The 23,009-nt window shown below is 48.2% G+C and overlaps 1 protein-coding gene across 1 annotated transcript in view; it reads right to left on the bottom strand.

Moving 5' to 3' along the window:
* The window catches only part of COL22A1 (collagen type XXII alpha 1 chain), a 303,439-nt gene that overhangs the window by 140,994 nt on the left and 139,436 nt on the right, over positions 1–23,009 (bottom strand). Inside the window, exons 22-24 of the mRNA XM_010364508.2 lie at positions 14,674–14,727; positions 2,508–2,561; positions 1,738–1,791 (exon numbers count right to left, since the gene is read on the bottom strand). Coding sequence (XP_010362810.2) covers positions 1,738–1,791; positions 2,508–2,561; positions 14,674–14,727 — 162 coding nt within the window. The remainder of the gene's footprint in view (positions 1–1,737; positions 1,792–2,507; positions 2,562–14,673; positions 14,728–23,009) is intronic.

Here is a 23,009-nt window from a genome sequence, read left to right as displayed (position 1 = left end):
GTTTAACTGACTCCACCTCTGGGCTACTTCCACTACACCAGAAACACTTCATCTTCTCCTTTTCCTCTGTGCCTTAAATGATGTCAGGTCATATGGGGACGGGGCCTGTCGGGGTGTAGGGGGGTTGTGCGGGGGGAAGGAGAGCATCAGGAAGAATAGCTAACACATGCTGGGCTTAATACCCAGGTGATGGGTTGATCTATGCAGCAAACCACTGTGGCACATGTTTACCTATGTAGCAAGCTTGCATATCCTGCACATGTACCCTGGAACTTAAAAGTTGAAGGAAAAAAAAATGTGTGAGGCACACACACCCTTCCCCATGACTGACGTCAGGGTTATCTCCTGTGCTATTGCTTTCACAGCTATTAGTGCTATTCAAAAGTGAATGTTTTTTATAACTCTGGTGATTCTTCCACCCATAGAACCTGCTGCCACCCAATTTGACTCATCTCTCCCTGTGCCTGCAGCTTGGACTGGTGACTGATGAAGCCCCACCTGCACAGAGCAGGTGTCCTGGAAGTCAAGGCTTTAGGAAGGAAGAAGGAAGGGCTTTGGGGGGGATTAAGGCTGCCTGAGTCAATGAAAGCAGGTTCTTGACCAGGAGCAAACGCGAAGGCCGGAAGCTGTGCTTCAAGCCTTCTGTGGCTACAGCCACGTCTTGACAGATGAGAAATGCTCACAGCATCTTTCTTCCTCTAACACGCTCCCCTCCTCTGAATGTTCACACTGATCTGCACACTTTCTGATGAGCCCTTTGGATCGGATGAGACTGTTCATGTATTTGAGCTTTCAGATGATCCTGTCACTCATGGAAAATGCTTATTGGTGACATTGCAGTTGACTGTGTGTTTAGAAACGTTTGCCTTTGATGGTGACATTCACCCAGTGTTCCTCCCACACGCGACCAGATCACCTGAGTGCCCAGCACGGCACTGAATTGATGTCCAGTACCCTTTGGCATGCTGCACTGGGGCTCAACAGAGCTGGGAAGGATGCTGGTGTTACTGCAATCACAGGGCCCCTGGGCGCCTTGAACCACATTCACCCATGGATCTGTGCTCTACGGAGAAGTGGGAACTGCCCCATGTGCCACCCGATCCACTTCACCTCCGCCTCGCCCCTCCTCCAGCATCAGGATCCTCCCAGCAGGGGCCTCCCTGAGGGTAGGTCATGCATCTACCCAGGTCTCAGCCCACGTCATCCATCATCCTGCCCTGAAAAGCTACAGGCCAACTTGAACTGTGCCTCTCCTATCTGGGGATACATTAATGTTTTCTAAGCTCCACCCGCCCCCTGAGAGCACCAGGGTCTCTCAGTTTGCAAGGGAGAAAACATGATCAGGATTGTAATGGGAAGGGCTGGCACACAGCTCCCCACCCATTGCTTCTGGCCCTCTGGGAATTCCTCAAGGACAAGTGGTCATGCCTTCAGCAGCAAAGGACCCTTGAATGTGTCTTTTGGTGAAAAGAGAAAGGGCAGTGGCTTGGGGACGGTGGTCCTAATCTGCACGCTGGCCAGGGCACACAGGAAGCCTTCCCAGCAGACAGGGCACTAGCAAGAGTGAGCTACCACAGAAGGAAGACCCAGGCTGAGCTCCAGGGCTGCAGGCCTTGCTGGCCAAGGAGTCCTCAGCTCTAGGAAAGTGGTCCTGGGCCAGCTGCAAGGGCTCAGCCCTCCCCTCAGAGCAATGGGGAGAGGGAGGAGGGGAGCAGGAAGATGTTTCCGGACACTCACCGTGGGCCCAGGAGGCCCAGGCTTTCCCGGGAAGCCGATCTCTCCAGGCAAACCCTGAAAGGGGACCACATGGACATGTTAGCTTGGCCTGTTCAGAGGTCAGATCATTGACTCAACCTCTTTCCTGGCATGGGCCCAGGCCTCTGGGCCTGAAGAGGGCACCCCGGGGCCTCTACTGTCCTGGTTGTCCGCTGTGAAATGCGGAGTTGTTGTACCTCTGAAGTTGACACATCCACGGCGTGTGTGGCCTGCAGTCAGGGCAGCCTTCCTACCCACTGCCCCCTGCCGGGACAGATGGAGCTGCCTCCCTCTGCTGATGGCAGGCCCTGCCCCACTCAGTGGGTGGGTGTGGATTCTCCCCACTCCCCCACACCCACTTTCAGGACACTTTTTCAGCAGCCCCGCAAGATGGGAGGGGAAATGTTAGCAAATGCTTGCCTGGATCCTCTGTTTTGCCTCAAAGCCAAATCACAAACTACGAAAAGACACCCGAATGGGCAACCCCGGCCTAACGTGCCTTCTGCACGCCGGACTCTGGAGGCAGCCGCCAAAGGGCCACATTAGCTCCAGTGATACTCTAACCCAAGGGTTCCGAAGGTCTGAGAGTCCAGAGGCTGGGGATTCTACGTATCGGGGTCCTCTTGTGTGTCTTTTTGCACTGGGCTTGGGTGGATAAAAGACAAGAGGCCATTCACAAAGATGTCCCCAGGTCCCACAGGCCAGGAAACCACCATCTAAGTGCCCTTGTAGAAAATCAAAGCCAGTCTTACCGGAGAACCTCCCGGTCCAGGGGGGCCTGGGACACCAGGTGGTCCTGGAGGGCCCTGTAGAGAAAGAGCATTGGGTGGGTTACAGATGAGCCCAGGCGAGCCTCCTAGGGACAGTGGGCATTTGAACGAGGCAAAGGGAAGGGGTCAGGAGGATGAGATGAGATTTTAACTTTATTTATAATGCCTGATTTTTTCAAACAAAAATAAACAAAAGCAAAAGGAAAAGATTTGAACCAAAATTTGCAAAACACTAACATTTCATGTTTGAGTGATCGGTATACCATCGCCTGTAATATTATCTATTCTGCTATATATTTAAAATGTTTGGACATTTAATGTAAATACATATGTGTGTGCATATGTGCAGACACACACACACACAGTCTGACCCATGCGTAAAGGTCTTCCAGAAGACTGCTTCTCAATCATGAGTCATACAGCAGAGCTGGCGTCAGGGTCAGGATTGCCAGGGGTGTGTAAAGGGATCTCACGGCCAGGCCTTCTGGTTCTGTAGGTCTGGGGTGAGTGTGTCTCGCATCTGTACTTCTAAAGGTTCCTCCGTGCTTCTAGAGATCAGTCCTCACAGCCACTTGACAGATGTAGATTCACGTGCTATTTAAGTCATTCGTGGCCTACACTTAAACTTTGGGGCATCTTCAAGGGTCAGGAACAGAAGCAGGTACTGTTAGCAAACAAAAACGTAAGACCTGTTTCCAAGCTCCTATCTTGGTTGAGGCGTAGCGTTAGGGAGGGGAGAAACATGTAGGCAAATAATTATGGTAGAAAAGGGCTGGGCATGGTGGCTCACAAATGTAATCCCAGCACTTTGGAAGGCTGAGGCAGGAGGATCACTGGAGGCCAGGAGTTTGAGACTACACTGGGTAAAACAGAAGACCCAATCTCTCTAAAAATAAAAAATAAAAATTAACTGGTCGTAGAGGCTCTCGCCTATAGTCTCAGCTACTCAGGAGGCTGTGGCAAGAGGACTGTTTGAGGCTGGGAGTTTGAGGCTGCAGTGAGCTGTGATTGTGCCGTTGCACTCTGGCCTGGGTGCAGAGCAATACCCTGTATTAAAAAAAAAAAAAAAAAAAGGTGAATAGCTCAACTAAACCTATGAGCACAGATCCAGGTCCGGGGGGCCTGGGACACCAGATGGTTCTTGCACCTGGGAGTGACGCTATGCACCCGGAGGGATGAAGGCAAGCGGGTAGAGAAGGCATCTGAGTACTGAAGAAAGCCCGAGAAATAAACAACAGGTCAGGCAGACAAGGCAGGTGGGCTGCATTCATAAAAGCCGGCTGCTGTTGAAGGTACTGTGTTTTGAATGACAGCCAACAGTTCCATATGAAGACAGTGAGGGCCTGCACAGGGCAGATGGAGGCTGAGCCAAGACCTCAGAGGCCACGGGCTGTCAGAATGAGGAGGAGCGACTTTGCCACGAAGGTCTTGGAATAACTGAAGAAGCACAAGAAGACATGTATGGTCACATGTATGCCCAGGAAAGCAGCCTGCAGTCTGGGGAGACCAGAGGGAGGAAGAGTGGATGTGGGGTTATAAGCAGGGGCCAGCTGGAATCACAAAACACCAGGGCTGGGAGGGAGAGTGGACCTGTTCTGCATATAGCAGGTTCCTGACAGTCCTCGTGCAGGGACTGCTCATTTTAGAACAGCCAGTGACCCCACAGCTGACCCACCTTCAGTGGCTCTGATTTTCTAAAGGATAGTGCTCTTCCGAGCGAGTTCACCACGCCCTCCTCCCTCAGCTCCAGCACCACAGACCACGGCTCCACACAGCTTCCAGAAGGTGCAGATGACTTTTCTAGCTCAGGTTTCTCTCTGGACACCCCCTCCTCTCCTCCCACACCTCCCTTCTGAGCCATCTCCACCTTTCTGAGATGGTCTCCAATTCCCCAGTAGAATTAAACTCTCCCTGCTCCATGCTCAAGACCAACTTAACTGTGCTGATCTGACCCACAGACCCTCGAGGGCAGGACATTCTTGTTCCCTCTGCACCTCACACAGGGATTATCCCAGGGTGTAGCATCCAGCAGGCGCTCAGTAAATGCTGGAGGAAGTCTGAATTGAGCCAGATGCGGAGACTAGCTTTGCATTCAGAAAGAACAACACTGTATGGCCACTAGAGGGCGAGAAATACCAAAAAATGGCAGAGGTGGCCGCAACGGCGAACTGTTCCCCTTTCTTCCTCTGGGGGCACCCGTGAGTCCAAAAAAAAAAAAGTCATAGACCGGGACCATTTACTGAACAGGATTTGGGGCACCTGGACCTAGTTTTCTCGACAGCTCGCTCCGTCCTGGCAAGTCTTAGGGGTAGCATCTTCCCTCATGGGAGACATCTGTTCACAGCTGGAGCGACAGAGGGGCCAAGCAGGGCTGCAGGGTGCCCTGGGCAGGTTCCAACCTGGGTCCTCCCTAATGGACAAGCGCTTCTGGAAGGCCTTAAAGAAGCCTCTCAGACTCGCTGTATTGTCGGCTGGGCCTTACTACCTCCACAGGCTGCTCCAGTTTGGCCCCCCTCGCCTCTCTCAGCGAAGCAAGAGCCCTGCAGTGACACAGCTCCCACACACTCCAGAGGCACATTCCAGGCAATCTTTTTCTTTTTTTTCTTTTCTTTTTTTTTTTTTTTTTTTGAGATAGGGTCTTGCTCTATTGCCCAGGCTGGAGTGCAGTGGTGCAATCACAACTCACTGCAGCCTCCATTTCCTGGGCTCCAGTGATCCTCCTGCCTCAGCCTCCTGAGTAGCTAGCTGAGTCTACAGGCATGTGCTACCATGCCTGTTTAATTTTATGATTTTTTTGTAGAAACAGGGTCTTGCTCTACTGCACAGGCTGATCTTGAGCTCCTGGGCTCAAGCAATCCTCTGCCTCAGCCTCCCAAAGTGCTAGGCTTATGAGGGTCACAGGTGATCTAATTTTACCTCAACATGGTCTTTGAAGGCCTCACAGCACCCCAAGCCCACAGAGCATACCCTAGGGCCCTTCCCAACCACACAGGAGTCTCTTTGTTAGCAGTTTGAATGAGAATTCAGTTCTCTTCCCTTCTTACGTGTCTAAGGATGCCGATGGTCTCTGGAGTGTTCTATGCTTTTTCAAAATGGTGAGCCCAGGAAGCCGGCCCCCTGCCCAGCCCCTCGCTCTGGCCCTGCTTGCCTTCCTCCTTTGCCCCTTGCAAACACCCTTGGCCTACTGCTGCTTGCTAGTTTTGGAGTTTCACAGCATGTTACAGGTGATGGCTCCTTAATGGTCTTCTAGTGGAAATTAAACCTCCTTGTTTGACAATGAAGAAAACTGAGGCCCAGAGAGGCCCACTGAGGCCCACTTTAGGTCACACAGCCATCATCTCTGGCTGCTGAAGACACACCTGAGGGCCTGTCCCAAATGCAGGCACACAACCCTTGTTTAGGTTCAGAGGCAGCAGGTCAGGGACAGGCCCCAAGGGTCAGTGACTTTTGAGACACCAGGTAATTCTGGTGAGCTGCCAGGTTTGGGCATAACTTGTCTAGGCCAGCTCCGTATTCCACCATCACCACCACTAGCACTGCTAACGAACCTGTGAGCATAACATCCCAGGAAGAAACACAACCCAGGAGAGAGGAAAAAACCAGAAAGGCAGGACAAGGGGCTCGGCCACCTCCATTCAGCGTGGGCTCCACCTGTGCTTCATACACCGGCTCATTCCAGCCCTCCACTGGCCATGGGAGGCTGGGCTTTTTCATTAAATTTACAGAGGAGGAAAATGAACTGATATTAGATAAAGCTCATATGTGGATACAGCACCCTGATCCCTTCGCTCCTCCCGAGCCCAGTACCCCAGACTCGCACACTGTCTACACAGTCCCCACTCAAGGACACGGGTCTCACCCTGCTGTGACAGCCCCTTTCCACCCTTTAACACAATGTGATCTCCTAAAAGACTCTCTGCATGTTAAGGGAGACTAGAACTTAGGGCTTTAAATATGGGTTTGAAGATCTCAAAGTCTATCTTCCTGGCAAGACCACAGCACCTGGTTCCATGCTATGCACACAGGAGAGGTTGAGTCACTGCCTGCTTGTTTGATGCTGTACACTTAGGAATGAGAGCGAAAGCCTACCCAGTCACTAAACCTAGCAACTGCGGTAGCCATTTACAGAGAGAGAGAAGATGGAAGCAGCTGGAAGTAACTGTCTGAAAGTCTGGAAACCTCTTCCAGGAGGGATCACAAAAAGGGTGAGGTGATTTGCTTCCAACCTTTTTTCCAATTTACAGGGGACCTGCTCACAAGTCCAAGTGGGAAACGCTGGGTGCGGTGGCAGGAGGGAACAGCCCTCGGGCTGCAGCTGCAGCCAGCCTGCCCCGGACCCTGGTCTCTTGCTCGTGCTCTGCCTTCGGATGGCCACAGAAAGGCACACAGTGGGGGCAGAAACTCTAAAGAGAGCAGCCGCCTGCCTTGGGGGTTACATTCAGCCTTGTCCTGATTACCACAGGTCCTGGTGCTGGGACTTCAGCTCTGGCATAACTCACTTTGTTTCTGACACAGCCTCAAGCCAGCCGTGGGGAGGGCTGGCGAGGGAGGGGCGAGTGGGCAAGAGCATCCTGGGAGGTCCTGGACACGAGGGCCTTTCAGCCCACGGCTGGGATAGCTATTTCTACTTTGGCACTCCCCCAAAAGGAAGGGAGAAAACTTAATTTCCTAAAGCACTGACTATATGCCTGGCATCCTACAAGGACTTTGTCCATATTACCACAAGGCCCCTGGACAGTATTTGTCTCCCTGCCCATGTGCAGGTCCCTACACTCAGGATCTGGGAAGATTCACACCTTGGATGGAAGAGGGTATCAACAGGTGACAGGGTGTGGGTGATGCCTTTAAAGGGAGAGGGGCAGTGGGCAGGCACAGCTTTGATCCTTAAAGCCAAGGACCTGCATTATCCTGGAGCACCTGGAAGAAGTTATCCCTGGAGACCCAGTATGGCGGTGGGCAGGGCTCCTTCCCCCAGCCAGCGCCTACTATGTACCACTGTGTTCTCTCTGGGGTCTTAAGACAACTCAGCCCTCCACTCCAGAAAATTACAGCCTAGTAAGACACATAAAACACAGGCCTCTGGGGTCCCAGGAAAAGCATCTGAGGGCTCGGGATCGAAGGCAGGGTTATATTTTGAGCAGCTGTGTGACTTACGGCAAGGGATTTGGTTTCTAAAAATATACAGTAGGTACAAAAATACTTTCTTTGCAGAATTGTTTTGTATAAAAACCGTGGCTTCCGGCACATAGCAGAATTCATGAGATACCTGTTGAACAGAATGAAAACAGACAGACAAAAGAGGTGCTTGAAGGCCACAGAGCTCAGAGGAAGGCATGGTGGAGAAATCAGGAGCATCTCGAAAAGTGGGGTGAGCTTGGTGTGGAAGGGCTAAGTAGGGCCTGAACAGAGGGGAGTGGAATAGGAGAGGAAGGAAGCCACAGGAGGATGGAGCAGCTGAGCCATGGCTAGATGGGAGGGGGAGGGGAGGAAGAGACGCACACCTGGGGCAAGAAAGACAAGGCTTTGTCTTCCAGGGAGCACAAAAATAATAGAGGTGGCGTCAAAGAGTGACACAAAAAGACTTATGCTTAGAGAGACACACTTCTAGGCTGGGCGTGGCTCACACCTATAATCCCAGCACTTTGGGAGGCCGAGGAGGGCAGATCACCTGAGGTCGGGAGTTCGAGACCAGCCTGGCCAACATGGAGAAACCCCATCTCTACTAAAAATACGAAATGAGCTGGACGTGGTGGAGCATGCCTATAGTCCCAGCTACTCGGGAGGCTGAGGCAGGAGAATCGCTTGAACCTGGGAGGCGGAGGTTGCGGTGATCCAAGATCACACCATTGCAGCCTGGGCAACAAGAGCAAAACTCCATCTCAAAAAAACATAAAAAAATAAGGACACATTTCTAGTGTCCTTAGCAGTCAATGGTAGGAGGAAATCTTGCAAAATGAGAGACCACGAGACAGTCAAACATGAGAGCAGGCAGAAGGCAGCCAGTGCCGGCACTGGAGGAAGGTGATGTGGGGAGGGATGTGGACAGACCAGGGGCAGAGCTGAGCCAGATCTCAGTGGTGACATAGTGACCAGCTGGATTGGCACTGGGACACAACCTAAGATACTCAAAAGGGGAAGGCCTTTAAATGGAATGATTCTGCAGGGGAATGGGCAGGTGTGTGGGGCTGCTGTGGGGGATGATGGATTCAGTTTTCATCTATTTGGTGTGTTTAGTTAAAAAGTCTGCAAGGCCTGAGAGAGAGAAAGAGAGAGAGAGAGAGAGAGAGATTTCCAGGGGTAACTGTGAATGTAAACAGAGTACTGGTCTACCCGTGTTTCTGTTGGTGAGGGATCCCAGAAAGCTCTTGCATTTTCCAGATAAGAGAACACTCTGTAACAGAGGCTCAACATCATCTCAGCTTTCTTGGATGACATAATGGCACTTCAGCATCTTGCATGGCCTTGGGGGACCTTACCGTGAGGCTCGATAACTACTGTTGAGTTTAGACTAATCTTCTTTGGCCTTCTGATTAATCAGTACCCTCATTTTATGTCATTTTTTCTCCTGGAAATCAAGTTGAACACCACCTCAAACAGAACAGCCATTTGAATTACCTCCCTGGTAAGTTTCCCAATGAAACCAGAAGACTAATTGCAAAATCATAGGAGAGCAACCCTGAACTCATTCGCTATCTTTTTCTGCATATACTTGAATGGCATTTGGGTTTTCTAGGACTAGAAAGCCCCTTTCCTTTCCTCTCCTCTACTTCCTCCCACCAAACAAACTTCTGGAAAGTCAAAGATTCTACATATTATTGTCCTTTTATAGATGAGGATATCAGAGTTTCCAGTCTTTCAAGAAAGAATGGGACTACAGGAAGGCCGAGAATAAAACGCAAGAAGTGACACTGTCAGGAGCACTCACAGATGCTGCAGGCAAGTCACTCTTCCCCTGTGGGCTGGGGAACAGATAGGTAGAAATTTACGTAAGAAAAATCTAGGACTTTGGTTGAGGATGGCCTGGGTCAAATCCCAGGTGACCTCATACTACGTCAATGGACTTGGACAATGGACTTCACCTCTCAGAACCTTCCTTCCAGCTGCCATAAAATGGTTGGAGGTCCCTTCCTCAGATCACTATGTGTGGATTAACAAAGTGTGAACTAGCCCAGAACACGGAGGACTTCACAAATGTTACTTTTCTTTCTTCTCATTTAATTGTTAACAAAATAAACAACCAAATCATCTAATTATCAATGAGTAACAAATTAGTCAATAGACACAAATGTTAACAACAAAATATGACTGTTTTCATTATTAGTAATGAAAACAATTAACCACTTATTAATTAACCAATCAGTTCAATTATTAATGAAACAACACTTGATCCCTCTAATACTACAGTGACTATTTAATATGATTAGTAGTTACAACGATGATGCATGAATGACCAATTAACCTAATTATCATTATTAAATAATAATGATTCCTAATAACCACCTAGTTCCAATTGGATTTATAAAGTTAGATGGAATTTGAAGATGCATGAAAATTACTTGCATAAATTAGCATGACAATCAAATTTCTTTGTGACTTGGACATGTCTATGTTGGGGGGAAGCTATCCTCCTCTGACATGGTAGATCCCTGTGGCACTAACCCTATGACCTCCCACTTCAAGGGGTTTCTGCACAGAGGCCCAGGCCCACAGCCCAACCAGCCTCTTCTCAGGTCAAGGCCTCCCCTGCCTGCATTTCCACCAATTCAAGGAACTTCGTCCTGAGCACAGCACCAAGCCGCACTGCCTGTACATAAACACTTGGCCAGCCCAGACACCAGATTTCCAATTTTCCTGAAAGGCTGCCAGGATACAGGAGTCACCACATAGGACCTCATGGATATGTAGATTTATTGTAAAATTTTCTAGCAGGTGGAATATTTCATTTTGAAAGAAAGGCATGAAAAGCATCTTATAGGAGCCCAGCCACCCCGGGGCTTTGCACGCTCCGAGATGGCAGTGCTGGCTCTTCCCATAATGCCAAGCTAATTAAACTCTCTGAGCTTGGTTTCTCTAGATTTGAAATGAGGGTAAGCAAATTTTGCTCACAGGCAGTTATAAAGAATAGACACGATTATGTATGAAAGCTAAAGAGAATGCTTGGCAACAGCAGAAACCAAACACACATGTTTCCCTTTACTTCTCCCCGCTGCTCTTTCAGGGATAGGCTGCCGTGGGATCAACCTCGGTTTTCCAGGTCAGTGTCAAGATCCTGCTCTGGGCCTCCACAGAGCCCTGACTTCCTCTCCAAAGTTCAGCTCAGTGGATTCTCCTTCCAGATTAATCCTGTGCTTTTGTTTGATGATGCTTTAACATCTTGAGGCTTTGTGGATGCAGGGAGGGCCTTCCCCTTCCAGGTTTAGCTAATTCCTAGAGATCGCAAAGGACTTACTTGAGAGTAGGATTCTGATATGCAAACTAGCCCATCCCTAGTCCACCTTCTTCAATCAGGCTCCTGTGGTCTGGGACAGGACACTAACTCTCTGCCCTAAATCACCCCTGGACCAGGTACTAGACTGTGAGAAACCACCCGTACAGCTTGGAGCCTGCAGAAATTATTCAAACTGTCCAATCCTAAGCCTGCTCAGCAACTGACCCTGCCTCACCCTTGCCCAGTAGAGGCTCCTGCCCAAGTTTGCCTTTCACTTGTTCTGCCTCCAAACTGCCTCTGTTGCTCCCCGACAGCCCTGCAGGAATCGGACGCTCCCATCCACTGAAACCGTGAGGAGCAAACTATCTCCAACGACAGTCATCTCCTGATCTGTGGGCCTCGACTTGCCTGAATAAATACAAGATTTAGGGTTCAGATGAAAATACCGTCTCTATCTGTGTGTCTTTCTGGCCCATTAATGTCTGAATCCTCATGGCATAGACTGCAGTTACTTAGATTTTACATCCCCAGAGCTGAATTTGGTACCCAGTGTGAACTTAATAAAAACCTATTGAATGAATAAATCCATGAATGAACAAGCAAATGCATGATGGTAAGCAGGAAAAAACAGAGGCAAGGCCCAGGCAAGGTAGACACATGGATATGTCAGGAAGAGTGAATCAGAGGAAATGACTGAGATGCATTGAAACCCAGGCTCTTGCTATGGAGAAACAGGAATGCTTTGACACTGTTGGTGGGAGTGTAAATTAGTTCAACCATTGTAGAAGACAGTGTGGCGATTCCTCGAAGATCTAGAACAAGAAATGCCATTTGACCCAGCAATCCCATTACTGGGTATATACTCAAAGGATTATAAATCATTCTATAAAGACACATGCACACGTATGTTTACTGCAGCACTATTCACAATAGCCAAGACTTGGGACCAACCCAAATGCCCATCAATGACAGACTGGATTAAGAAAATGTGGCACATAAACACCATGGAATACTATGCAGCCATAAAAAAGATGAGTTCATGTCCTTTGTGCGGACATGGATGAATCTGGAAACCATCATTCTCAGCAAACTAACAAAGGAACAGAAAACCAAATGCCACATGTTCTCACTCATCAGTGGGAGTTGAACAATGAGAACATGTGGACACAGGGAGGGGAACATCACACACCAGGGCCTGTCAGTGGGTAGGGGGAAAGGGGAGGGAGAGTATTAGGACAAATACCTAATGAATGTGGGACTTAAAACCTAGATGACGGGTTGATAGGTGCAATAAATCAACATGGCACATGCATGCCTATGTAACAAACCTGCACATTCTGCACATGTATCCCAGAACTTAAAGTAAAATAAAATTAAACTTTAAAAAAAAGAAACCTGGCCCCTTAGCATAAAAGTGGCTGACCTGAACACAGCTTTGATTCCATCAGGCAGTGGCCCCATCCAGGCCACCAGGTGGTGCATACTGCAAATGCTATATTGCCTGGTTCTTAACCACTGAGTTCCCTGAACACATTAGGGTGCACAACTACAGGGTGCAACTCCCTGCCATGAAAAGCCTGGTAATATTTATATCTATAGCACACAGTTCAATGTCTGGCATTCAGTAAAGATTTACTGAATGAAAATGACTTCAAAGTTAAAACTGAAAGAATGAAATCTCTTTTCCCAGATAACAAACAAAGAGTTGTAAGGGGAAAAATTATAGCTTAAAATAATTTGATAGAGCTGCATTGATGGTGAATTTTAAAATATACAAGATTGACTCACTATGAAGCAAGGTAATAAAACATAAGGCAAAACCCACTCTGTTTTTCATTATTTATAGCAAAATGCCACAGTGAAATCTTTAGAACATGGTGAATTATGATGGATCATATATTCCTATTCCCTGCTGCATCCTGACCCGAATGAAGGGTGCAGAAATGAAGTCTCAGATTGCACCCAAGGTGCCATCTTTCACTAGAATGCTTTCATGTCAGCCAGCAGGAAAAACTGGCTTCTGAAGTGCAGTGAGCAGTGTTTTCCGGATGACTGCCTCCCTGCCAACGCGGATGGACAGTGTGACCGCCACCTCAGGGGGTCTGGTGTGGGGGCGGCGGGGCTGTCCAGTTCCAGGTGGTGCTGAAGCCAGCTGCTTTACCACAGCTCTGGGAGGACCAAGCGGAAGAGTCCAGCAGTGACTCGTGCTTACCTGCTTGGTGCCAAAGAGGCCAGGAGAACAGGGACAGCCATGTCTGTCTATCCCGTGTGCCCTATGCCTTGGGACCTCGTTATCACCTCTCACAGTCACTGCTCTTTCTCAACCTTTGGATGTGCCCTCCTTTTTTGTGGTGAGAGCTGAGCCTGGGTCTCTGCCATTCCCTCTATGCCTTCTGCTTGCTGGTCCTGCTTCAGCATGAACTTACTGATGCCAGGGGAGGCCCAGATTGGGGGACAGGAGTGAAGCTTCAGTGGGTAGGGGGTCAAAGAAAGGATGAAGGGAGTTCTTGACACTGCAAAGGCCAGGCATAGAGCTTCAGGGGCTTGCCCTGTTTTGTTCACACTGTGGTACCCTGTGGGGGATGCATGGTGATACTGCATTTGCAAATAAGGAAGACTAAGAGAGTTGGGCTTTGGTCATGTAGGGAGGAAGGGTTTTGGATTTGAAGCCAGGTGTCTGCCTAGCAGAGGGTGGCCCTGAGTGAAGCCCTCTGCACCTGGTGCCTCACCCCTCATCTATGACATGGGGACAAGGACCCTGAGGGTACCTATCTAGATGGGTGGTTGTCAGGATCCACAAGGCCAGCACTAGGATGGCACAGCTGGACCTGTGGGAGCAGGGCCAAGTATGGCCCATGCGAGTTGGGCCAAGTATGAGGACAGAGGAAGCCACACCAGAACTGAGTCCTAAGAGACCGAGAGAAGCTGGAGGAAGGAGGAGGAGGCAGAGAATCCAGGGAGCTAGGACAGCACCTGCCTAGGAACAGAGGCCTCTGTGACTGGGGCCCCAACCCCATCATTTTACAGATGGGGAAACTGAGGCCTGAACAGGGGGAGGACTTGGCCAATGTCCCAGTGTTTTGGAGGACAGACTGAGACCCAGACCAGCCTCTTAGCTCCTATGACAGTGGCCGTCCTTTTGGTTTTCTGGTGTCTGTGGCTGAAGGGGGCTCTAAGCTCCCGTGACAACTCTCACTGGGTTCATCTTCCTATCCCTGCTGCTCCGTGCCCTGTGCTCCGGCAGCACCACATGCTGCCCGATTCCTGCCCAGTGCTGTGCTGTGGTACACCAGGTCCCTGCAGAGCTGTGACCCAGGGAAGGTCCTCCCTTCTCTTGTCCCTGCCTGGCTGGCAGTGCCTTGTCTGCCAAGGGGAGACAAGCCTCCTCATGGCTGATTTCCCCACCACCTCATCCTGGGGTTCCCCCCTCACCTCCCAGCACTTCCCTTTCTCCTAGAACTGCTCATCACTTTTGTCACCCCTGTCTGCCTCCTCCAAGATAGCAATTCCTTCAGGATAGCCAACAATGGTCATTCAGCTCCCACACCGGACAGCAGAGGAGGAGGGAGGGAGGACATGTGATCCACTGGCCGTTCTTTTTAATAGTTTGATGAGGTGGCCAGCAGGATTCTGGCTGCCCACCTGAGTGCTGCTGCCTGGTCATTTATTTAATAAGAGAAAAGCAGTATTGCTATGGAAGAGAATGTAAAAGGTAGTTACCTGTGGCCCCAGCAATCCAGGGATTCCAGGTGGTCCCACGTCACCTTTCTTCCCCTGAGTGTAAAAGAAGAAGCTAAAATTAACAAGCAGGCAATTGTCAACTAGAGCTGGTTTCATAATGAGTCTCGGTGGACATTTGGGTCTTTATTACTCTCAATCTCCCGGATTAACATTTGTCCCTCAGGAGCGCCCCACAGAGGAGCAATGTGGAATCAGAAAATGGACTCAGGCTTTTTCTGAGGTCAGGAGTGAGGCTTTGGGTTCCAGCTCTGTAACTTAAATGTGCTTGGTAACACATGGCCCCGTATTCAAAAGATGCTGAAAGATATACCAGAGAAAAGCCTCCTTTTAATCCCAGTCTCAGCCACTCAGTTCCTTTCCTTGGAAACAACCAATCTTACCAGATGTTGGTTAATTCTCCCAGAGAGATTTTATGCATCTGTAAGCCTTACACACACACACACACACACACACACGCACACGCACACACAAACACATATATTCCCCCTGTCCCCCTTTTCTCCACAGACTTCAGCATGCCATTCAATCTGTTAAACTTTTTTGCTTCTTTGTCTCCATTTAATGTATGTAAGCCACATCCCATATCACATGGAGAGTTGCTGGTATCCTTTATACAGGTGCATGGTTTTCCCCATGCAAATGAGGCATGATGCATTGAAACAACCATCTCCTCGTGGCCAGGGAGGTTACCGAGGGCATTTCTGCTCTTCTGCTGTGGGAATCCACACTTCAGTGCATATATGCTCAGTATCCAGTAAGGTGATGTTGTGGGGCCCTTAAATAGGGGTGTGGGCCATCTCCTTAAATAGGGGTAAGGTGTGTGTTGGTTAGTTTACACAATGCGGTAATGGCATATATTGTATAACAGAGGTTATCTGAAGGACAGAATACAGCCCTTTTTGGCATTGTCCTGGTGGTTTTTTTGATTAAATAAAAGCATTGCAATCGGAAACTGAAAGTAAAATAAGACCTTGATAAGATCTACATTTTTTTGTGTGCCTATTTCATGGCAAACTCTCTTTCTAGTTCTTCCCACATGGTCCTTTCTTAATTTACACTGCAAGAGGATCCTGGAATGCCCATGTTTTCATCCCATTGATGAGTGTGCAAATCGAGGCTCAGAGCTCATGTCTCTGTTGTTGCACAGCTAGTAAGGGGCAGAGGTCAGAACACACCCAGTTCTATGCAGACTTGAAGCCTGTGCTAATATTGCTGGCTTCTCAAGGCTCTGAAGAATTAAAAGGGATGCTTTCTACAAAATGACTCCAAGTATATCTGTGAGGCTGTAAAACTTGATATCATCCTCTCCTCTCATTCAGCAACTCTGGCCCTCTTCTCTCTGCCCCTTGGTGACTCTTGCTCGTCTCCACTCTCCCAGAACCCCCAACTCAAGCAAACTAACAAGGCCTTTTTTTTTTTTTTTTTTTTTTTTGAGACAGATTCTCACTCTGTTGGACAGGCTGGAGTGCAGTGGCACAATCTCGGCTCACTGCAACCCCCACCTCCCAGGTTCAAGTGATTCTCCTGCTTCAGCCTCCTGAGTAGCTGAGATTACAGGCACATGCCACCATGCCTGGCTAATTGTTTGTATTTTTAGTAGAGACGGGGTTTCACCATGTTGGTCAGGCTGGTCTCGAACTCCTGACCTTGTGATCCGCCTACTTCGGCCTCCCCAAGTGCTGGGATTACAGGCATGAGCCACCGTGCCCAGCCAGGCCTTTTTCTTACCTTCGACTGTGCCCAGACTATCCCACTGTTTCCCCACTGATCCGCATCTTTCTCATTTCTTCCCGCTCTCCACCCCTTCTTTTCTCCTTTCCTTCCTTTTCTCTTTTCCTTTCTTCCTTCCCTCCTTTTTTCCTTCCTCTCATATTTAATGAGCAACTAGTATGTGCTGAACCTAGGAAACAGGCTGTGATCCCTCTACCCACACCCTCCCAAAAGCAGCCCTTCCCCAGGCGCGATGGGCTACACAGTGTTGCCATACTCTCCTGCCTCCACTTCAGAACACCACCATCAAACCAAGGTCTGTCTTCTACACATAATCCTCAAGGAGGTTGATGCCACTTTATTAAGGGAACAAAGGTATTAGGGTTGCAGATGACGGAAGTTTGGTGGAGCTCAGAGGCAAATGTTCTTTACGAAGCTTCAAGTCCTAAAATCTCAGGGGTCTCACACATTAGACTTAGCCCATTGTGGTTGAAAGTGAAAGATAAAGTTCTGCCTCTTTCTCCCGCTTAGTTGTCCACATACTCAATCCTCCTAAATGCCGAGTCCCGGGGACACCGGCAGGATTAAGGTATGGCCTCTGCCCATAAGGGGCTCGTAGTTTGCTAAGAAGGCAGACACAAGCCCATGTAATGACCACTCAGCCTGTGCTGGGCATGCGGCAGCATCAGGAGCTCCTGGTTCTGCCTAAATAGCTTAAGCAGATGTCCCAGGGAGGTGGTGCTGATGTAATGTTGGAAGGAGAAAGAAGAGCTTCCCAGTGGGACAAAAATTGACTGCAGGGAACAGCATAGGAAAGTGTACAGAGGCAGCTGAGAGCCAGACATTGGCAAAGACTGTGTGTCACCCAGGATGGGAGGCTGTAGGATGCAGTCAGCAAGCAGTCGTGAAGGTCTTGAATGGCCTGGACCAAGCGCAGCCCCCCAAGGGGTCAGGGGTTTCAAGTGACCACACAACCTGGTCCAATCTATGCTGGCCCTAGGAGCAACAGGGAGGATGAATTAAGGCTGATCAAGCTGCTTCTCTCACTGCCCAGCATAACCCATAATGCCACCTTGGGCCAGCCCACCATTCTCTCTCCCCAGAACCACTGCAATAGCCTCCTCAACAATGCCTCCCTTAACACATTGGTCATTGCACTTTTCCCCTCAAAGCAGCCAGGATGATATCATTAAAACATAAATTATGTCACGTCTCCTCCGCTCAAAACACTGCAATGCCTCTCAGCTCACTTAGAGCAGAACTTTAATGACCTCCAGCCTGCCCTCCACGAACTCATTTCCTCCAACCCTCTTCCCATTTCCATGTACTTTGTTCCCACCTCCAGCCACACTGGCCTCCCACCTCCACCTTGAATCTGCCAAATGCATTCCAAACTGAATGTCTGTCCACTGGCGTTTCCTTCTGCCTGGGTTTGTTCCCCAGGTATTCACACAGATCAATTCTTCAATTCAATTTGCTTTCTGCTCAAATGCTCCTTTAACGGAATGTCCTCTTTGGCCAGCCTCACCAGAATAGCACTCCCGCTGTCCCATTGTGTCCTCTCACCCTGCTGTAATTTCCTTAGTGTGGATCCTCACCATATGTACCATTGGCATTCGTGCTTATTTACTGTATGTCTACCCCTACTGGGACACAAGCCACCTGAAAGTGGAGTCGGGCTCTGTTTTTGTTTGATGCTATATACTGTGGCTCTGGACAGTGCCTGCCACATGGTGGACACTCAATAGACATTTGTGGGCTGAATAAATTGCCCCTTTCAGAACTATGCAGTCCCAAGTTATGACGGTGGCACTGGGGAGAGCAGTGAAAAGTAAGAGAAAAGTGATATCAGAGAGGAAGGGAAGATATAACTTGGAGATTTATTGACTAGCAGAGAGAGTGAGTGAGCCTGGTGTAGAAGCCCCTGGATCCACACCTTTGAGCTACGGAATGCATCAGGCTGGAGGGTGTGATGATGTCTGGGTCACAATGAGTTTCTTGATACTTGCCAGGTAGAATTCAAAATGTGATCACACATACCTTCAGAAGACAGCCAAGCCTTGGAGGCACTGGGTTTCTCCATCCATCTGATCCTGCTCTGATTAATGCAGACATCGGGAAGCTAATCATAAGACAGCTAAGAGTTGTCAGTTCCCCTTCCTCAGGGAAAGGAAACCAGACACCTTCCATTTTCTATCTAGACAGACACCCCCTCCAATTGCTTCTAGGTGACTCTATAGAGAGTCACTGGTTATTTACAAGATGAATAAACCATTTTCCCTCAAGGTCAGTGGGAGGACCCAGTGAATAATCATCGGAAGTTAGAATCCAAGCCAGCAATGTAACTGTGTTGAGAGAAAAGACTGAAAGGAGAGATTGGAATATCTAATAGTTGGTAGGAAAGGATGAGAGAGAAGGGATGCAGGGCCATGATTGAGCAGAATGACTCATTAAGATGCCAATGTGGTCGGGGGATGAAGCATCAGTTCCCTCTCCGGGGTGACACGATCACCATTTGGGGATGCAGCAAGGTCTCAGCAGCTCTTCGCTTCCTCAGCTGACCCCAGGATCTTATGTAACAACGTTACTCATGCTCAGGAAGGTGAACACCTAAGTTGACAACAGGATTTGTAAAAGGCACGAATGCAGGAGGTGTTCCTGTGCCAGGAAAGTTGAATCAATTGGTCTGGAAGAGCAGGTGTATGGGCAAGTAGGAGGCACGTGGTGGACAAGAGAGAAATGAAAGAAACACATCTATGGAAGCGAACATCATAAGCATTAGGTTTTCAGCAAGGAGAAAAAAACCAAAAAGGTGGCAAGAGGCCAGAGAAAGAAAAGTGTCAGAGCAGGTCTTTCATGGGTCATCCATGAAGGGGCATCACCCAGAGAAGCCTCAGGGTAACGTCTCTCTGGCCTTTCTACCTTCCACACCCCCAGCGTCATGGGCCATTCCAGTGTCTCTCAAAGCTGGCCTTCCTTTCTGTAGCCACAGCCACAAGAACCCACCCTGTTCCCAGGCCCAGTCTCTTCCTTTAGGCCCTCCTGGGCCAACCTGTGCAAGCAGGTTACCCTTCCCAAAGGGTGAAAGAAGCTCTGTCCAAGTCACTTCTCTTCTCTTAAGTAGTTAGAGGAGCTTCATTATCCCAAAGACATATCTGAGCTGTTTGATTTGGAGATTCCAAGCCCTGGGATTCTAACCTACCTTTTCAATTTGGTGTCCAGGGTTCACACCACTGTCTCCCAAGCAAGAGCCCAAATGGACTGCTTAGCTCAGCCCCAAACACCCGCTTAGGACTTCTGATGCCTGAGCCGTTGCCATGCTGCTCCCTCTGTCTGTAATCCTCCCTTCACAGCTCAGCCCACCAAAATCACATCCCAATTCAGTGCCACCTCTTCCATGAAGTTTCAGCAGTAATGATAAATAACAGTTTGAACGATGAGAAATAAATACTTGAGACATGGATTCCCCGGAGCCACCCAAGAGCTAACAAGTCAGAATTGCCAGGGGTGGGGTACAAAGCTCCAAGTGAGTAGAATCAAAGGAATTCTCTGTTCTTTCTCTCAACCCCTTTCCTCTATGATATTGTAATGAAAAGAAGTCTAAATCTAAGGTACATTGGAAGGATAAGCCATTTAACTTGCTGAGTCTTTGTTTTCCCACATGGAAGATTATAATCATGATAATTATTTCAAAAGATAATAGGAGAAGAAATGATTTAATATTTGAGGAAGTTATTTATAAAACACAATAAAGCATCCCTCAACTGTAACAGACAGTGATAAGAATGAGGAGGAAGATGATAATGACTATGAGGAAGAAATAGTGAGAGTCATATTCTGGCTACTTTGTGTTCTTGTAGTGGGTGATAGACTGTGTGCCAAATAGATCTGGTTTCAAAATCTCAACCTCCTAGCAGTGCCACAGAGTTTAAATTAGATGATGCCCACAAAGTACTTAGTAATAGTGATTATGGTGAGGACAGTGGTAGCAGTTGGTGATTTTGATGATAATGATGGTGGTGGTGGTGGTGGTCATGGGGTCTTGTGGTGGCATTGATGGTGATGGCATTAATGGTGATGGTGGTGATAGTGGAGTTGATGGTGATGGTGGTAGTGATGGTGATGGTTGAGTTGATGGTGATGGTGATAATGGTGATGATAGTAGTTATGGTGATGATAGTAGTGATGGTGATGGTGATGGTGATGGTAGAGTTGATGATGATGGTGGTGATGGTGATGATAGTAGTTATGGTGATGGTGATGGTAGAGTTGATGATGGTGATGGTGATGATAGTAGTGATGGTGATGGTGATGATAGTAGTGATGGTGATAGTGATGGTAGAGTTGATGATGGTGATGGTGATGATAGTAGTGATGGTGATAGTGATGGTAGAGTTGATGATGGTGATGGTGGTAGTGATTGTGATGGTGATGGTGGAGTTGATGGTGATGGTGGTAGTGATGGTGATGGTAGAGTTGATGGTGATGGTGATGGTAGAGTTGATGATGATGGTAGTAGCGATTATGATGGTGATGGTGGTAATGGTGGTGGTGATCGTGGTGATGGTGATGGTAGAGTTGATGGTGATGGTGGTAGTGATCATGATGGTGATGGTGGAGTTGATGGTGATGGTGATGGTAGAGTTGATGATGATGGTAGTAGTGATTATGATGGTGATGGTGGTAATGGTGGTGGTGATCGTGGTGATGGTGATGGTAGAGTTGATGGTGATGGTGGTAGTGATCGTGATGGTGATGGTGGAGTTGATGATGACGGTAGTAGTGATTATGATGGTGGAGTAGATGATGATGGTGGTAGTGATCGTGATGGCGATGGTGGAGTTGATGGTGATGGTGGTAATGGTGGTAATGGTGGTGGTGATCGTGGTGATGATGATGGTGATGCTGCTAACATTATTGGTGGTGGTGGTGGTGATAGCAGCAACTCTAGTAATGGTAGATGTAGCAGCGGCTATGTAACCTCTGCAGTTTTGTCCCATAACTGGTTGCAGAGATTTGAAAAATGCTAGAGAAAATAAATATTGTGGAAATAAAGAGCTGTTTTACTAACAATAGGCCTGTTTCTTGTCATTTTTCTTTTTTTCTCTTTTAAACTGCTACCCAGCACAATATCTGGATTAAGTGTTTATAATTTATCAAGAGGGCGAATTTTTCAAGCCATTCTGAATGCCCAGATGCTGAGCGGAACTGGTATTTCCAAGGTTTCCTGTCTGCCCACGGAGAGGAGGAAAGCCTAGAAATTCAGAACAGCAATTCTCTCCCAGCCAGGATGAGTTAACAGTCATCTGAGGGGCCATTAACAGATAAAAGGATTGCTTGTGCAACTGATTCTAATATGTGCCGTATGGTCTTCTGCTCAGTTCCTGTTCTCCAGGCCTCCAAATGTCAAACATGATTATTTTCTACTGGTTAGAGCTGAAACCAGGTGTGCAGGGAAAACCTAGGGTGTCCTGATATAAACCCTGGCTTCATGCCATGAAATGAATCAAACAGTAGCCTAGGATCCAAACAACACTGTTACCATCTGGTAGAGCAGGAAAAGGCAGGAAAAAGATTTTAGAATGAAAAAGGAAAACAAATTCAACCTAGGCTGCCACTGCAGAAAAAGACTGGCCATGTTTCCTTCCTCAAATCTACTAGAAATCAGAGCTGGTGGGCCAGATAAACTTCGACAATAATGAGACCCTTGGTTCCAAGGGAAAGCCAGGCATTAAGCTGATGCGTGTCCAATGCATCCTATTGGACAGGCATGGTCAGGTATTGAACACCCTAGATCTATTTAAAGCATGCACAGCAAGGACAGTTAACTTCCATGTTAGAAATCTGATGTGCACATGGGTACACACACACACACACACACAACACACACACTCATACTCACAATATTGAAGCAAAGAGGGTGGAGAATTTGGAGCCAGGCAGATCTCATGCCCCAGGTTTAAGTACCCCCATTACCTACAGCCTGGGTGACACTCAGTAATTTGATGTACACCTTTAAGTCTTAGACTCCTAATTAGTAGAATGGGACTAAAACCACAGTATCTCATAGAATCCTTGTGGGAATTAAATGAGAATCATGGGTGCAAACAGTTCCCAAGGGAAGTGCCTGCTATGCAGGGACTATTCAATCAATGTTATTTCCTTTCTTCCTTCTCTTAGCTATACAACTTTAAAGAGAGATTCCATTTTTAACATGTGTTCTTAAAGTAAATGACACAGTCAAGAACACCATGGGATGGGTGGGGAGTACTGCCATCTTTGTAAGAGGGGACATCTTGTTGGATAGGATCACCTCTCCAGTCCTCATCTATTGATGAGAAGGAAGAGAAACCAGAAGATATTGAGAAAACGATCAGAGGAACCGAAAAGGTTGTCACCCGCTGTGGGAAGAGCAATGACAAAGATCTAAGTGACCTTGAGAAGGTCATTCACGTTTCTGGACATATTTCTCACTGTGAGTCTCAAAGATCCCTGCTGCCACAATGCTTCTATAGGCATTCCAAAGTTTACATTTTGTTGGAATGTGTCACAATATACAATTTTTTTTTAGCAATTTTTCTTTTTTTCTTTTTTTTATCTTCCAG

Source organism: Rhinopithecus roxellana, chromosome 9, assembly GCF_007565055.1.
Source record: "Rhinopithecus roxellana isolate Shanxi Qingling chromosome 9, ASM756505v1, whole genome shotgun sequence".
Lineage (NCBI taxonomy): Eukaryota > Metazoa > Chordata > Mammalia > Primates > Cercopithecidae > Rhinopithecus > Rhinopithecus roxellana.
The sequence above is the reverse complement of the archived record's forward strand: the minus strand, read 5'-3'. Positions and strand labels throughout refer to the sequence as shown.